General features: G+C 38.2%; 1 protein-coding gene across 7 annotated transcripts in view; it reads right to left on the bottom strand.

Annotated features, from left to right (window-relative positions):
• Positions 1–1,657: 1,657 nt before the first annotated feature.
• LOC121080522 (E3 ubiquitin-protein ligase NEDD4-like) overlaps positions 1,658–17,872 on the bottom strand; it is a 187,704-nt gene continuing 171,489 nt past the window's right edge. For all 7 annotated transcript variants that reach the window (XM_040578585.1, XM_040578587.1, XM_040578588.1 and 4 more), the window contains 10 exons: positions 16,630–16,751; positions 15,693–15,763; positions 14,257–14,352; positions 10,644–10,717; positions 8,027–8,087; positions 7,568–7,627; positions 6,936–7,043; positions 6,054–6,150; positions 5,449–5,521; positions 1,658–4,773 (listed from right to left, as the gene is read on the bottom strand). In XM_040578585.1, the coding sequence (XP_040434519.1) occupies positions 4,671–4,773; positions 5,449–5,521; positions 6,054–6,150; positions 6,936–7,043; positions 7,568–7,627; positions 8,027–8,087; positions 10,644–10,717; positions 14,257–14,352; positions 15,693–15,763; positions 16,630–16,751 (865 nt within the window). In that variant the 3' untranslated portion in view covers positions 1,658–4,670. The remainder of the gene's footprint in view (positions 4,774–5,448; positions 5,522–6,053; positions 6,151–6,935; positions 7,044–7,567; positions 7,628–8,026; positions 8,088–10,643; positions 10,718–14,256; positions 14,353–15,692; positions 15,764–16,629; positions 16,752–17,872) is intronic.

The raw sequence follows: 17,872 nt of genomic DNA, 5'->3' as shown, positions 1-17,872 counted from the left end.
TTGTAAACATGCTGCTTTGGTCACTGCAGAATTGGATAATTCAAGAGCTTCTCATGGAAGTCTGATGGAGTATTGCAGTTCTTGTATTAGGAATGATGACTGAACACAGGAGATACCACTAAGAAATTGGAAGAGGTGCAATTTTTGTAATTTACGTAATGACACTTCTTCAGAGAACACTGCATAATCACTAAGCTTGTATTAATTGTTCAAATCCTTATAGACAAAATTTATCTTGAATGGTGCCTTCTGAAGGTGGTGGTGCACCACTGACTACCATCCACTGTAAACTTCTCTCAGGGCTATGTTCTTATTCAGCTGAAAACATTAAACACATTCCTGTTCCATGAACACAGGGAGAATCATGGGGGAATATTTGGGAGCCACTTTTACAGAGGTTGAAATATGTGGATTGTGTGTTTAATCACTGAAAAATAAATTGGATACAGATGTGAGTGCACACAGGCTCCCCAAACCATGTCTCGGGTCGTGAAAGCCCTCCTGCAAACTGTGACCTGACTGCAGTTTTGTGTGGTGTTTTTTTTTTTTTTTTTAACAAAATAAAACAAAGCTTCAGTTAGACCAAAAATATATTTGAAGTATAAAATGCTGTAGCTTCCATAATTCTTTATTAAATATTTAATTAAGTTGCATCATTTCATTACAGCTACTTCATTTTGTCACACTGAGCTTTTGCTGTCAGGAAAACAAACTACAATTTCTTTCATTGCTCCTCAGACAATAAATGGAAAAAATTACTTTTGTCCATAAACAAATCCTTCCCTACAGTATATCGAATCCAACCACAGTTTAAAGCTGTATAGTTATGAAAATGAGCATTATTTATAATTAGTACTTTAAAAATAAATTTTAAGGTAGTTTAGCATAATTTTGAATAGCCTTCTAATATAAAGCAATTTTAAATTCATGCTGTGTGGTTGTGTGGTTTTTTTTTTTTAATCCGGAGCGCTTGATGTTTTTGTGTGTTTGGAAATATTAATAATCCCAGTTTTAAATTTGATTTAAAATTTATGTTCACAAACACAAAATGTAGCAACTTTTTCTGGAGTTTTCCCTTTGGGTTTTGAGAATCATAACCTGTACACTATTGCATGGTTGTAACACCTGCCATGGAGACAGATGGTTCACCAGCCTCTCTAAATCTGATAGAATGGATTAAAGTATAAAAAATGCAACACATGTACTATTGTATGTCGATGCATAGTGTGTGTATTTTTACAGCTGCACACTAAAAAACTAAGGGGACAAAAAAAGCAAGGTCTATGTGAAAATAACATGCTGGGGTTTTTTTCCCTTTCCATATATGTAGAGGATAAATGTGGACAAACAGCTCATTAGCAGCGTGCATGGACTGACATACAACTGCATGCGATTTGCACTGATGGTGACTGTATCTAACAGGCGTGCTGTGACAGACCCAATGAGTACAGAATGGGAATATGGTTAGATTCTAGTTTCCTGTTTCCCATGCATTTAAAATACATGTTACTTAGTGTGTCATTGTAACAGATGGGTGAGGACTGCAGGGTTTTTTCTTTGTTGTTGTAATTTTACAGACAAGAGTTTTTATTTAAAAAGCTAAGAAAATTAATGTTCATTTTAAGAAGTCCAATCTGGTAATCTACTTTTTTTTTTCTTCTACATGTACTGATAATCAGCCCTTGTAATCACATGAGTATGATCACTTATCTTTAACTCTTTGAAGTGTGATCTTAACTATCTAGCTTCCCCTCCCTGGCTCCCTATTTCACAGTATCACAAAAATATTTCACAATTCCTGGTGTGGTAGGGTCACATAGAGTGCTTCACTCAAGGCATCAGGAACAGATTACCACTGAACGCTGTGGTCATGATGGCCAGGGCTGAGCACACATCAACTGTGGTGCATCCTTTGGGATGCAGGACAGGTGGTATAGCTGCTGCTGATTCATCAGCATGTGTCAGGCTAGCATGGCACTCGTGTTCCTTTTGCTTGGAATTCAGAGAGGGGTCAGCACGAGAGAGAAGATAAATCTTGTGGTAACAGAGGTTTTGGGGGTTTTTTGTTACTTTTGGACTGACAGAGAAAAAGCAGCAGTTTCCAGCAGCTAGGCATGCAAGCGAGAGTTAATGGTATCAGCATGGTGTACATTAGCTGCAGCCTTACAAGCACAGATCTATAAGCATTCAAGTGAACAGGCAGTGACAGCTGCAGACCCTGTGCTCTGTCTTGTGACTAAAATTTTTTATGAATTGTTTCCCTTAAGGCTTCTTAAAGAGCAAACAAGTAATGGTTTAGCTACCATCTTTATGGTTAGCATTTATTAACCAAAAAACCGTAGCCAAATCAGAACCTTTTAAAATACTGTTGGGCCATTTTGTGGTGAATGGGCTAAACTGTCAGTATATGACAGTGTACTGTGTTAAGAAAGGCACAATGCTCTGGTACGAGTCCCACTGGAGTGTTAGTTGTTTTGTGCTTTAGATGTTTTAAGTAAAAAGTAAATTACACTTAGCTACCTTTTTTCCTGGAAAGATTCCTTCAGCTGGAGCTCCTAGATGGAAAGTTGGGAACCTAGCTTAGGCTCTTATTAGCAGCACTATGGCTTTATGTTAAGAGCACAGCAGAGAGCAGACAGATGGCACTGGATATGAACAGAGCCTCCAACTACACCAGAAATTCTCCAGGTTAAGGCAGAAAGAAAACAAATTCTGGAGTACAATGCTTCCCTCAAGGGAGCCCATGTTAACATACAGAGCTTGGTGGAAATACCTGGAGTTACCTTGTTCTCCCCACCTGCCCCACACTCCTGGCCACAGCCAAAACCATCAGAACAGCATCCCTCTGGCTCACATCCGGTCTGCTTCCTCATAGCCAAGCTTGCTCATCAAACATAACAGATCAGAAGGGAAAATCAGGAAACTTATTTAATAGAAAATGAATCTTAACCTGTGTTCAAATAAGAAAATAACGTTCTTCGTGCATCTGTTAGCTTGTCAGACTTTTTGCTAGCACACAACCATTTCCTGAATGTTATTAGTGTTCAGGCTTCTTTCCAGGTGAAGTATTGTTGTGTTACAGCTGCTGGTTCTCAGCTGCTGACAGCACTTGTGCTTGAGGGTAAGGGCAGGGCTATGCAAGCTGTTGGCAATGGGGTGAGACTTCGTTTTGGCATGTGGTGTCACCCTGCTTTGTAAGCATTAAATGGGTTCTTGGGGAAACAGCCTTTCTACAGGTAAGTACACGGGCAAAACTTAGAAAACTGAATGTTAAATTGCTGAAGCTGTACCCTCAGACCTACTCTAGTAGCGCTGTAACCATTTAACTTCAGTGGATCAAATACAAATCTTTCACTTTTAATCAGTCACAAGAAGAGATGCAACTCAGACATAGTTTAAGCATGCAACATGTCATAGGTAATATACACTGCTATCTAATCAATTGTTAAATAAATATTTGTGATTAAGTAAAAAATAAATCACAAAAACAATTGCTGAGGAACATGTCTGCAGGCTCAGCTCTACAGCTGGTGGTTTTGTGTTGTGTGTATTTTTTTTAATACATCATCAGCCAAATTCACAATGGATAGATATTGCACCAGAAAGACGTGCAGTGAGAAGGAATATGATCACCTTAATCTTTATGATAAAAAAACAGATATGACTTCCGTGTGTTACATAAGGTGCCTTTAGAGTTGGTGCAGTTTGAAACAAACAAAAAAAAAAAAATTGTTATTTAGCTATCATTAGCAAACGCATACAAATAGGCGACAAAACAGATCTGTTTTCCATAGTGCCAGGTTTCATTCAAAATACCTCGGTTGCAAACAGTAGAATAAAGGATAATAAAAGAATCACTATACAAAGATAATGACAGGGTTAAGCATATTCTCCTAAAACAATTAATGCCAACCCTACCCCAAAATGCTTTATAGTACATGTAAGTATTACCAGTAATGAGGCAATTTCTTTACTGAACATGAGATTTGGCATGCTATGTATGTTATGATTCTCCCTTGAATTGTAACTATTCTAATATTTATACAAAAATGCAACATCCAGTCCGTACTTCTGGATACAGAAAAATATTTATGTGCTCAATGAAAAGAGTTGCTCTCAATATATAGCCCATGTAGAGGAAGTTTCCAACACAGCTTTCTCCTACTTCCTTAATGGTTTGGGAACACAAGGCTCAAAATGTGCTTTGAAAAAATGACAGTGGCATAAAGTCTGGTATGAAATTAAGAAAAATGCTACTTTCTCCAAGTATATGATATTTAATTGTAATGAAATCTGAAAATGTCTAAATTAAGAAGTAAACATGAGTTGTAATACTATAGCTGTAAAATGATTAATTTCATTCATTGTCATTAGAAATTATGTAAAATATTTATTAAGGGCTTTGCTTACAGAGGCACAACATAAATAGAGGAAGTCCTGCTGAAATGTGATCAGTTCATGTTACGCAGCTGATAACCTGCTGTGGAAACATCAGAAAAGCCACCCACAGATGACAGTTCAAACTTCTGGATTCAGGCAACTGCACCGTCGAGAGGTTTGCTTCATGAACCAATGCTGTGCAACTGCTCTGCCATAGTCATGTGGCGTCCATCAGGCCAATGCAAAAGTGCAAGCAGAACTTGCTTGAAGGGGGGAAAAATGGTCAATGTTTAATCCACTCCTTCAAATCCTTGAGCATTTTCAACTGCCATGAGGAGCTTCTCTCGCAAATCTTCAAAAGATTCATAAGGAGGTAAGTCTAGGCGATTAAAGCTGAAATTTAGAAGGAGAAGAATTGTTTAATAGTCCTTTGAAAAACACACATGATTTTACTGAAAGAGAAAAGGTGAAATACTTTGGGGGCCTAATAGAGAATGTGTTGTATTGTCCAAATGGGGGCAACCTCCACCATGTCCTTGGCAAGCCCCACTACTGCTCGTGTTCCCCATATGCAGCACATGAAACCACCCCTGCCCAGACCAAAGCGAGCTTTCAGAAGTAACTGCGTGCCTGCTTTTCCTTCAGAGCTGGAAGTGGGAATTTGCTAAAAACCACTCGGGGAAAGGAAAAAAGCCAACAGAACCCACCACCACATTTAGGTGATTGAAAAAAATTCATCTTTGCCAAAGGCTGCTTTCCCAAGACTTGGCAAAGGTGTTTGGAAGTGATGGGACAGACTCTGCCCTCTGGGGGGAAAAGAAGAAACATCCGAAAGGAGGTTGTGAAAAGGTCCTGCAAAACCTAACAGATAACTGAAATGTAAAGAGAACGGGTTGATTTTGGAATGTGTTTTGGTTTGTTTTTGTGGTGTTTGTTTTGTGTTTTAAGGAAAACATTTTAGTACAGAATAGTGATCCAAAGCTAAAGTCTGTTAGGGGGGGAACTGATGACCATGCTTCTCTCTTTCTTGGCAGTAAAGCTATGTCATTTTATGCTTTTATGACTTACCATGTGTGAGCTCTAGGCAGTTTATCAGGACATCCCCATTGCTCTATTGTAAACAGCTGAGGACCATTTGAACCTGGTTGAAAATGAGAATCACATGAAATATAAGTTGCTTGACACTACAGAGACCACCTAACTATTATTTTTAACATTAAATATTTGCATGAACTGTAGGCTAGATTTTTCAACTGGAACCACACCCCTGGTACAAACTCCCTTAATGTAGTTTTAATTAAAGCAAACAGGAATGTGGTTATTTCCAGGCCCAGCTAGTTAGCTTGTTCTGTTTATCTAACCACTTTTGTGTAGAGTATGTGTAAAGCAAAAGAAGTTCAGACATTAACATTTAATAATCAAAGGGCTTGGTTAAACATGTGTTCTGCTGCTCTTACCATGAATGTTATTCCTGTTGCCAGCCTAAACTTCTCCTCTGGGAGCTAGGAGAGCATCTGCACAACAGCCAGAGTGTACAAATGCCTGTCTACATCAGTCTGCCAAAGGCTGGCTGTGGCTACATTTCAGTTGTGCCCAGGTTAAATGAACACACAGAAGCTGTGTGGCTGTGCCAGCGGTGAGTATAACCTGCGAGCAGCTGGAAGGAGGCTCACCGTAAAGTTCAGCAAATCCGTTCATAGGCACACGTGATGTCCCAGTAACAAACTGCAGCAATCTAATCCGTTTTTCAGCATCCATCAGTAAAACGGCCTGTTGACAAACACACACAGTCACTATCTTTTCAGTGCCACAGCCGTAGAGGTCACTGTTAAAAACTGAGTAAAGGATCTATTTGTATTAGGCTGTAATAGGCATGTAACTGAAAAATGTGATACAGGTCACACAGCAGGTTTTCCCTGGTGAACTAGGGAGCATCCCTTCCCAGCAGCTCCAGATCGGTTCCTCTGCAGGACCTGCCCTGAGGCAGGGGCACAAGGGAGCACTGCCACCGCAAACATACCCTGAAAATGAGACTGATGCAAAAGGCTCGCAGAGAATGAGGTCAGCGCTGTGCTACAGCAGGACCTCCCAGTCAAGCCTGGATGGCTACAAGTACTGCTCCTCATGTAGACCAGCTGTGGCCACAGAGATGATGTAAGAAACCCAGAAGCAAAGTTTGAAGCGCATACACAAAGCTGCGAGATTCCTGTATTTTTAAGAAAAAGATGTCCCTTTGGAAAATCTACAGCTATTATAGGAAGGATGCATTTATGTGGTTTTTCTGGGGACATACAGACATGCTTTTCATAAAACTACTTTACTCCACAAATACTGCAAGGCACTTCACCTAAAACCAAAGATTCAACCTTGTGTCTTGGGTCTATTTCTAGTACGGTCTCTCTTGAGCACCACAGTTGTCATTTCCAACGTGCACAGATGTATTTTTCAGTAGTTTGCATGAAGAAAAAAAGATTCCCTAACTGACTCCACAAAACAGTACAGAAACTTTCACTTTTAGGAAGTCAGAGAAGCCAGATGTGGTAAAACAATCTTACCTTCCAAAACCACTGGATAACGGGATGATTTGGGCAGTAACCATTTTTGTAGATCGTATGTTGCCTCCAGTCATTAACATCAACATCGCCAAGGCCACACATCAGTAACTGCACAGGGAAGTAAATTGTTATGGCATTAATTGAAGATGGCATTGGGTTACTGCGTGCACTTCATCAGAAAAACAGGGTTATGCTTTCCCTCTGTCGTCTGACCTTGTGAACAGCTAAGCTGTGCAAATGTAAATGCAAACATAAAGGAGACTTTGAGCTTCTCTTTAGGAGAATTCTCAAAAACATTTCATTTTAATGGAGAAACACCATACACTACAATGTATGTATGCATCATGTGACAGCACCTTTTATGTTACTTATTTTGCTAAAAATATGACTGGTATAGGCACAATGGCATTAATTCAGTAAGCTACTTCCCTACCTCACTGTTTTGCATAATTTATATGATCAAGAGATTTATTCATCAGGGAGAAAAATTTCATGTCCTACTACAGGCAAAACACCTTTGTCTGCAAATTCACTTTTTGTAAGTGATGACTTATCAGCCTAGAACATAACACATCCTTCTGCGGTGAACATGACTGATCTGTTGTCTCTGGACAGCAATAAAACAAACTCACCTCTAGTTCATTTTCATCAAAAATTTTAATCAGATCAATAGGAAGAAGTTCTGTGAATCCCTGAAAGAAAGCAAAGTTAAAGTTCGCATACCACATAAAATTAAGTTTTTATCTAACAGGATCTTTGGCTTCAGGGAACCAAAGTAAATGACAGGAGAAGGGTTTTGAGAATGAAAGACTCAGTTACCTGAAGTACAAGTCCCTAATTTAAAAAAATCAATCGCTAAATTACTTCAAGCTCAAATAATTTAAGCTTTAAAGAGAATGACCTTATAAGGGAAAGATTATCTATTTTACTACAAGGTAAAACTGTAAAATCCTAAACCCTAAGTATTCCAGAACTCTTGTGGTTATGCAAAGCTCCCTACTTCCTTAACACAGACACTGACTGAAGTGTAAAAAGTCTGCATAAAAAATAAAAATATTTTCTGGGACAAAAAGGCAGCTAAAAAACCTTACCTCCAAAAATGCATTCATTTGTTTCTGAACTCTGTTCACAAACCTCCACTGGATGACCAGGCTGTAGCAGATAAACAAAACCACATAAGCACACTCATTAGAAGACTGCAAACTAAACATTCAGAGATGTTAGCAACCCTAGTAGTTTCAGTTTCTCACAGCTTCATCCATCTCCCAGCCACACTCTGATATTAAGGAAACTGAACAACTTATTAACTGTTCAAATTTATTTTGTGTGACTGATGGAATTGCTGCAAAAAACCCAGTACCTACAAACAAGTTACTGCATGAGTATTTTCACATTAGTGTGCAGCACAGACCCTACACATATACTTCCCATGTTTTCTAGCTAAAACTTTTCAACATCACCAACAATTTTTAATGTGACACTGTCATGTCGTCTGATATTAACCTTTTTGTTCTTACGGAGATTAACTCAAGGATGAACGTGGCAAAAAAGCTTGCCTTGGATTGAAACAGCCTACAAATTCTGCACCTTGCTTTTATTTCTTTCTAAATGAGGCTGTAATCCAGACTCTGGATGATGTATTTACTGTTAGCTTTAGGTACTTAAATGACTAGCCATTTTTTCTTCCAGAGCTCTGAGTAATTAATAATTCCCAATGAAGTCCACAAAATTTGAGAACAGATGTAGTTACATAAACCAACCTACCTATAAATGGACAGATAAATAAGACCTGCACTATCAAAGGAAAAAAATAATGCTTTAGAAATCCAATGCCTTTCCTACTGAAGCATGTTTCACTCCTAATTTGCATAAATATAGCAATTATAATATTTTCTCACCTTTGAAGAGGCACTAATTAAAAATGCCAGCAAGTAGGAGCTAAATTTATTATTTTACATTCTAGTAGGCAGAAAAACTGAGAAAGCTTAACGTTGAATGTAATTTAAAGATCTGGCCAGCTCTTGATAGCAACACTGAAATGATGGATCTGGTCTGTGTAAGCAGCAGAGAAGGGTGACAGGGTGATGGCCGCACTGGAGGGCACGCTCTGAGCCAGGCTCTGCAGAAGCACATTTCCTAGGTGGGGTTTCAGGAAACCCAAGCAGTCAATCTACTTTACTCTATTTTGCCATTATATTGGCCAGCGTTAAATAAACTGAATTTTCAAAGGAAGTGTTACAGCACCGGATACTGGTCATTTGATGATTACTAGAAAATTCCTAGTGTGATTTTCTCATGATGCTTAAATTCAGACAGTTTATCTATTTTCCTTCTTTTCTGCAGTAAGTATTACATTATAAAATAATGCAAACCAACCATCAAATCTTCTATTAGACAATGGTTCTTCATGATCTACCTGATATCCCATAAGCACTACATGTGCATGCAAATGCATTGCTTGAATGTTATGTAAAGACACAGAGGCAAAAATAAACTCCCATTTGTGACTACATCTGCCATTTGGGGGGCAGGGGGAGTGTTGTTTGGCTGGCTTTTTGTTTTGTTTTGTTTTTAAAGTACAACTAGAATAGTTCTATTGTAATGGAATTACAGGGAAAAATATTTGAAAAATTTTAAGTTGCGTTAATCACCTCCAAATGAGAGCATATAAGTCTTGACTCTAAAGTTACAAAAACAGTGCGACCAGCCATGAAAGAATTACCCAGATGTAAACCTCACTCAGTTCTGAATTCTGGCCTGCATACTTACAAAGTGCTTTTAATTTCTGCACTATGACAGAGATTAAAATAAAGTTTGTAATGTCTAATATTTTGCATCTCAAACCTGAAAAAGATGCACCTGAAAAAATAAAGAGCTGATGGTACAAATATATTACACACAAAGTAATGGAAACCCCCCCCATAAAAGTAGAAATCTCTTATTGTTCCACCATTACAGCCAAATCACTGTAGCACAGCACTGCAAATGAAATTAACAAACAACTACAAAGTTCTCCTCTTAGAGGAACGCTTAAACATTTACAGGCTTCCCAAATTCTTCCCTGAATGAAGACCATGATGGCAAGCAAATACAAACTTGATAAATTATACAGAAATCCTATTTTCATTCTTTTTTCTAGATCCAGTTTAGTGTTCAAGCTGCACTCATTTGTATTCTGTGACCCAGTAGTTAATGGGAAACCTTGCAAATCCTAGGGTAGAACTTCATCGCTACTCTGGAGATCTGCAAAGCAAAGCTAGTTACCCCAGGCACTAAGGCAACAGACAGAGGCAGGCATGAAAGTGGGCAAAATTGGTATGTCTACTTTAAAATGAAAATAAAATTACAAAGTATACTGCATCCAAGAGAGGCCATTTCTTCTCACTGAGTAATTCAGATGCAGATATTTCTCATTCAGAGCAATCCCATCCCTCCTTGAATGTTCCTCGTGCCTACCTATGGAGAAAATAGGTTCCCTACTATGCCACAGACTGCCCCGATTAGTGTAATTCACAGCACTGTAAAGGTTAAAATTCAAACTTGCTGAGGATCAGGGTATAAACAATGTTAACGATACAATCTTCTTTTAAAAGGATCTCTGATGATCTAGCATAGTACCAACCACAGTAATTGCAGTAGGGTAGATTATAAGACAAGTACAACTGTGCTTTCTTACACTCAGGATAAATTGCATAAATGTATACATACTCAATGTATTCCCTTTTGTTTTCATTTGTTACCATGATTTCTGACCCATTTGGCTTCAGGTCGACTTGGTATGTCTGGATTTTGAAAGAAGAAAAACAAACCACAACACAACATTATTTCAGGACATATTTCTCACAAAATTCGCTCTCCCTGAGCAGCATTTTACAAGTAGTATCAGAAAATTATCACGCTGTAATAGCTAATGAGACATCAAAACATTCCACATTTAAAGATGGCATCATTAGGAACAAATTATTATATGATCACTTGTAAGACTGAATTTTTGATCATATTCATTAGCAAGTGAGCAAATAATTCCAAAGCAAACTCTTAGTCCCGAACAGCTGGTTCATTTGGGTAAAGAAAACATGTTCCCTTGTAACAAGGGTAGAAAAAAGTGTTCCGATTTTTCAGAATGCTTGGGTGTTTGTGGGGGTGGGGAATCCACAGAGAAAATGTTCATAAAAGGGTCAAAAAAGTAAAGTATAAAAACAGATTACAGAAATGGTTAAGCACAGATTTCGTAAGAACAATGTCACCATGGAGTGTAAGACTGAAAAAAACAAATTCATTTACAGTTCACAAGAAACTACAGCAAGTCCAAATAACGTTAGCTATTTGTGAAGAAAGTGATTTATCAGCAGGAACGCACAGAATTAATGCTGGGTAGGTACCACGAAAGCTAAAAGTTGGTGGCTTTTAGCAGTTAGTGCTGACACAAAATTGCTCCCAAACCCTATGCTCCAGAGCTGCAGCTACGAAGCAGCATTTTCCTGACTGCAGCTGCTGGTGTTTGCACACTGCCTGGGTTACCTCCCTGTAAAGCACGTGTGCTTGTGAGCGCGTCCCATCTGGGCAGGAGAGAAGGGAAGTCAAGTACTTCGCTGCTTGTAACTCATTACGCTGCTCCTGTCAACTTGCTTCATCAGCTCAAGAATGTGGTTCCAGTGGAAGCAACCAAGAGGTGACTGCGCACCCACGCTCAACCAAGCCTTTTCTTAAAGCTGTTATTGATCTTTAATAATTAAATCAGATGATGTGGTTGAATAAGACAGTAAATTCATTAGCAAATAAACAGAGCTGTGAAAGGAGGACACTGGATAGCTCTTTTCAGGACTGGATTAACGCTGAATGCTTCAACAAGGAGAAAAACAGTACAATACATCTGTTTGAATAAATGTACCTATTACCGTATAGAAACAAAAAGATGACTATACTATTACGAATAAGTAATTAATAGGGAACCTACAGACCTCTGAAACCTTAGTTTATTCCAGACAGTGCAGAACTTGTAAAGAAAAGGCTTGCTATACTGTCAAATTGAAATAGGATAAAGTCAGAAATATCCCAGACATGAGAGCACAAACAAGGTTTCTTGGTACCTGTTTCTTCCTGCCCACCCGAGGATACCTTCTCTTTAAGAAATGAAAATCAGTATTCCAGAGCCACTAAGAACTTATGAAAAATACAGACCTTTTCTTGCTCTGCTTTTTGAAGATCACTTTCCATCCTTCAGACATTGAAAATGTCTCCTGTGTATTTCTCAGACTTGTGAGAACTACCGAAACCGTATTTTTGGTTATTAAGTAAGGAAGGGTATTAAGAAGGTAAGATTTATGAAAGGTTTCTTGTGATTCTCTAGCTCCAGAAAAGGTTTTGGTGATAAATGAAGTATAAATAAATACAGAAGCTTATAGCAATGCAAACATCTCCCTGGAATAGACAGAATGTCCTGGTGGAAGCAGTACCATCTCCTGCTCAGGTTCCCAAGGGCACTTCTATACAGCTCCAGTAGTTTAACTGTAGATGAGGCAAAACGATTCCCAACAGTGAGTCAGGGTCCCTTGACTTTGAGCAGTCCCCATAGTGCTGGCAACAGCTAGTGTGGCACCGGCAGAAACAGCCAATGCAGTCAGTATTTGCTGGCACTTCTGAACTGCTGGAGAGCATCTTGTGTATTTGGACTGAGGAGATGTTTCAGTCTCTAGCTAGAGAAATTCCTCCTCACTATAGCATATCCTTGTATTACTGAGCCTACTCAGGCTTGTCTTCGGTAACATCCGTCGTGCTTATTTTGCATCTCACTGGCAGTGTGACAGAAACACTATTATTTTATTCTGGAATCAGATGCATCTATTGTAAAGTAAACAAAACCCAAGCCTGCTGGCAATGCCAGAATTAGCTATTTGAGGTATTAAAGAGTTCGGAGAAGAGCAGAAAGTATCTCCAAGTAAGTTATTTATGCTTTGAGTCAGAGAACAAACTTCTGCCAGCAGAAGTGAAAGCTGGCAGTGGAAGGCTATGAATAACTTGAAGCTAAATCATTACAGAACAGAAGATAATGAAAATTACCAACAAACAACCCAGTGTATTACAAAAACCTTTAATCCTGTGGCTTTAATGTTCTCCCTAGTTTTCCATGTAACCGATAACCTTATGTTGCTTCAGGAAAAAAGTAATGAGCACTGAGAAGTCTATCAGAATGTTCCTGACAGTACACTCTGTGTGTGTGTGTTGAAATTTTGAAGTCAGCTTTTAAAAAAGGCACCGTGGTCCACAATACCAGTGGTGCCTGGAGCCAAGATACCTAGGTCTAAGAGTTAAACGAAGTGGAAACACTAAGAAAGGCCATGAAAGCCTAGAAGCAAATTAATTTAAGAGATACAGGTAGGTATTTTAAAGTCCAAATATTGTACAAAACCAGTATGTTTTAGTCACTACACTTGTGCACGCATTACACAATGGTTCAGCTCCATAGCTTGTAAATAAATTAAAAAAACCCAGTCATGATAGGCAAGGAAGTTCCAAGCTCAGGTAAATAAACTCATTTGTCTTTAAGTCCTCAAATTAAATTTAACACGTATACTTATGTACAAGACATTTACTGCACGCAAGTTTTCTCCATCAAGAAGCTGACACAAGATCCCTGAAGTTTGTTTTAATAGGATTCTCTGTAAAGACAGGCTGTATCCCAGACAAAGTGTACTATAAGCTGTTGTTACAGCTTCTACTGATAAAATGAGGTACAACTTCAGCTGATGAATTTTACTCCCACCTAATTAATTCTCAAATTGTTAAAAATGTAACTAACATTTTTCACTTGTAACGGAGAAAGTTATCCACAGATTGTGCAACTTCTGAAAATAGGCATGCTTCCTTTTGTGGTGTCATCTGCCTGCATTATATGAAAGACACTATAAACAAAGTACTTCACTGATTACCATTCTACCACTTACTTTGTCCTTTGAGAACATCTTCAACCTATAACAGCCAAAACAGTCCCAGGCTGAGACTGTTTTTGAAGATGGACTGTGTAACACCGTTATTACTCCAAGTATTACTGCAAGTATTCTACCCAGCTTCACATACTGCTTTTTACAAAGATGTCATTTCTCACTGGCAAGCACATATTTTCCTTCTTTGGCAGCCCCAGTCTTAACACAGTTCAGGAAGAAAGAGAGATCAATATTCATAGTCTGCCGGTACTGATCATTAACATTCAATAGCCCTGATCAAGTTCACAACCATGAGATACTGCTCAGTATTTCATTACTTTCTGGCAATAATCAAAAATAAGAAGGCAAGACGGACTATTAGGATAACCTTTACATACCTGTCCAAAGTTTTCCTCATCTATACAAAACATGAGATCCAACTCTGTAGGGTCGTTTTCCAGGATCCACTTCAAAGAGTTGTAGTATTCACTGTCCTACAGCAGATTAAACAAAGTTTGAAAATACGAACAGTAAATATATAGTTTAACTTCAAACTGAACAAATAAAAACATCTGAAATTAGAAATCCAAAGGGACTGGGAAGATGAGAACTCATTTATTTGCACAGCTACTGTAAAGCAGGGCAAGATGGATTACTTTATTCATATCTATTTTTCTTAGATGCTGTATTTTCAGATTCATGTAACTTTTCTTAATTGACTTGTAATCGAATTATTATATAACACAATAAATTGACTACATATCTATTAGGTAAACATGTATAGTGGTGTGACATAATTGGGTAGAAAATGTCTTGGTAAAACTGTACATTCTCGTCGACACAATTTATATGGCACTTCATTACATCAGTAATGTATAACACCATAACTGACTTCATTGTTGTTACTGAAAGCATTGAAGTTTGCTGAATAAAAGACCCCTCTAATTTCCTGAAAGGGTTGTATCTTCATCGTGTAATATCAGCTTCATAATTAAAGACTGACCCAAGAAAAAAAAAGAAAGAAACAAACTGTATAGCTATCATTAAGTATTTCCAAGCAAGAGTGCAAAAAAAATATTTGATTTCATAATAAGGTTAAAACATTATTTACTCATGTATGCTCCATGAGAAGAATGACCTGACAAAATCTGGTGACTATGATACAGTGGGAGCTGGAGGAGACATTAAGCAGTTGAACAGTTGAACCAGCATTTATGTCAGTAACTGAAAATCTGTAAAACACTACAACATAAGAAAGAATAAACTGCATGTTACTCTTACACAGAGCACACTTGACAAGAGCAAGCACAGCTATTGCTGAGGAGGGGGAGGGGGGGTGAGGTGTATTTCATTAGGTGTATTTCAGAGAAAATTGTTTATCATTTGGCAGCCCTTCCTCCTTCCAGCACTGTGGGCAACTTCTCCTGTCACCAGGCCAGAACTAAGCACTTGCACCCTCCCTCTTCCTGCTCCACAGCATGACAAGGTGGCTGAAGGGCTTGGTGGTGGTACTCCTTTTTAACACGGAGAAAGCTGACCCAGTGGAAAACCTGTGAGTATAATGGAGACATCTTCTGTTGCGTTTCTTACTGGCCTATTCACACCTTTCCTCCCTTGTCCCTCTTGCCTCTGTTAGTACACTGGTACTGAAACCACATTCTAGCTGGGAAAATTTGTTCTACTTCAGAAGTATGTACACACCTTTCTAAAGTTACTGCAACTATGATCTTGTGTTTTCCACTATGCAGTTTACTGGAATTGATAGCTCATAAATTTTCCCGGAGGAAAACCCCATGTAATTGATAATGCTGATACAATTTAAATGTTATCTTACCACGGACTCCATGTCTTTCAGAGTTATTGGTTTCCCCAGCATCATCTTGTAAAAAGGTCTGATGAAGAAGCCTGGGGGGGGGGGGGGGGGAGAGGGGGAGAGAGAGGGAGAGCTATTACCTCCACTGTTGTGCATTTTCACCCTCCATAAAGATATGGCTGCTGAAGGACAATGTGTGATGGTATTTCCTAGTGTGCCAGCAAGGAAGAAACCTCCTGAAAGTAACAGTGCTGTAACTGCTCAAGTTAACACAGCAGGCTCATTTTTTATCTAGGCACAGAAAGTCCAATTTTTCAATTACAAGAATTATGCCATTAGACACCATATCATTAATGGCAGAGAGACACAAAATTGATCTCAAGGTACTCTAAGCCATCTAAAATCACCATTTAAAAAATGTCAGGACAGTGAAAAACAGGACAGTGAGCTGCTTCTTCTAATGTGCTGCACCACTGCTAAATAAGATTTGGTCAGTTTATAATGTTGGCTTGCTTAGTTATTGTGGGATTTCAGTTCAGCAGAAATCACATGTTCTCATTAAATCATTCAGTAACAATTTTACAGATCAAAATACACTGCAATTGACACCCACACAACTGCTTTGGCTGCAGGTTTGCATGGAAATGGCTGATATAAATTTAGCATTTTCCTTTAGAAATAGTGATTATTTAGCAATGCTGATTCTGTAGTTTTAGCATGAGTGGAGAAAGGAGCAAAATGTCATATGAAACATATTTGTTAAGTAAGGCACTATAATTCCTGAATCACCATTCACATCAGGAATGTAATTTCCAACAGTTCCAGTTCCATTACTTTCTCTCAGACTTTGTCTCCAGAAATACAAACACTCTAAAGCATATGAATTATTGATGCATTTCATTTCATAAAAATCCAGCAACAGTAGCACAGCCATAGAGTAATAACTGTAATAACTCACCATCCAATAGCTTCCCATGATATACTGCCAGACCAGCAACCCGACCAATAAATGTGAAATATGACAGATGATCTTCGTTACAAAGACCTGAATTAGGATTAATCTGAAGTGTATAGTTGTCCCTTTTTTTGAGGAAAGAAAAAAATATCTAAGTAACCAAATCTTTAAATAACCTGCCAATCAGATATAACAATAAATAATTTGAGCCTAGGGCCATTTCCTGTTCATTTTTGCAAGTGTACAATGTAATTTCTCCATGTGTTCCTCAACAGAAGTATCTCGCAGTTTGTGGGTAGGCTGACCTAAGCCAAACTGTCTTGTTATGATCAACAGGATTCCACCTGTGGCAAGTGTAAGGGCTGTGCTAACCTGTTTGAAGGATAAAAGCCTGGCATCATTGAAAAACAGTGAAATTCCGCCACCAGCTTCAGTGGAATGAGAATTTCACCTAAGCTATCTCTTCTGCTGGGTTTGATTATTCACTCTTTCCAGCCAAATTTCAGGGCTTACAATTTTAGGATTCTTTTTTGCAGTAGTTGCTTTTAGTTCTTGAAATATCTGAACGTACTGAAGAGGAATTAAGTATAGGCCCATGGTCTGACTGTCCTAGGATAAAGCACATTTTCTTACTAGCACCTTAAACTGCACACACTAGAGAATGTCTCTGAAATATGCTTAACCACCAGAATATTGAAAACAGTTGTCAAAGGACTAAGAGCTTTTAACTGGGTAACAAAACGTTAAGACTTGTGTGAATGTGTGTGTCACAATAAGACATTAGTGTAAAAGCAGTATTTTTAATTTGCTGCATCTGTGAAGATACAGGGGGTTTAAGTAGATTTTTTTTCCTTATTTCTTAAAATTCTTAGCTTTCTGAACCTAAAATGAAATAACATTCTATTTTAAATACCTACAGTGACCTATATCCCATAAGTGGAAATATTTCAAAACAAATGTTTATCCAGCAAACTCTATTATCACAGACATTCTGTACTAGTCAGTGTTGTGTTTCCCTTCAATGGCAGAATGTGTCTTCTCTGAGACACATATGTGATAAAACATTCATTATGCAGTCTTTGTTCATCTGCTTTACAATCTATTCAACAGTTATTAGAGAAGATATTGACATAAAACCATCACAAATACTGCCTGCAATTAAGAAATCCATCCTCACTGTAGCTAAGTAGACAATGTGGAACTACATACAGCATATTAAAACAAATGTACTGTAAGAAAAAGACTT

The sequence above is a fragment of the Falco naumanni genome, chromosome W (genome assembly GCF_017639655.2).
Source record: "Falco naumanni isolate bFalNau1 chromosome W, bFalNau1.pat, whole genome shotgun sequence".
Taxonomy (NCBI): Eukaryota; Metazoa; Chordata; class Aves; order Falconiformes; family Falconidae; genus Falco; species Falco naumanni.
This window is presented reverse-complemented; position numbering and strand designations above follow the sequence as displayed.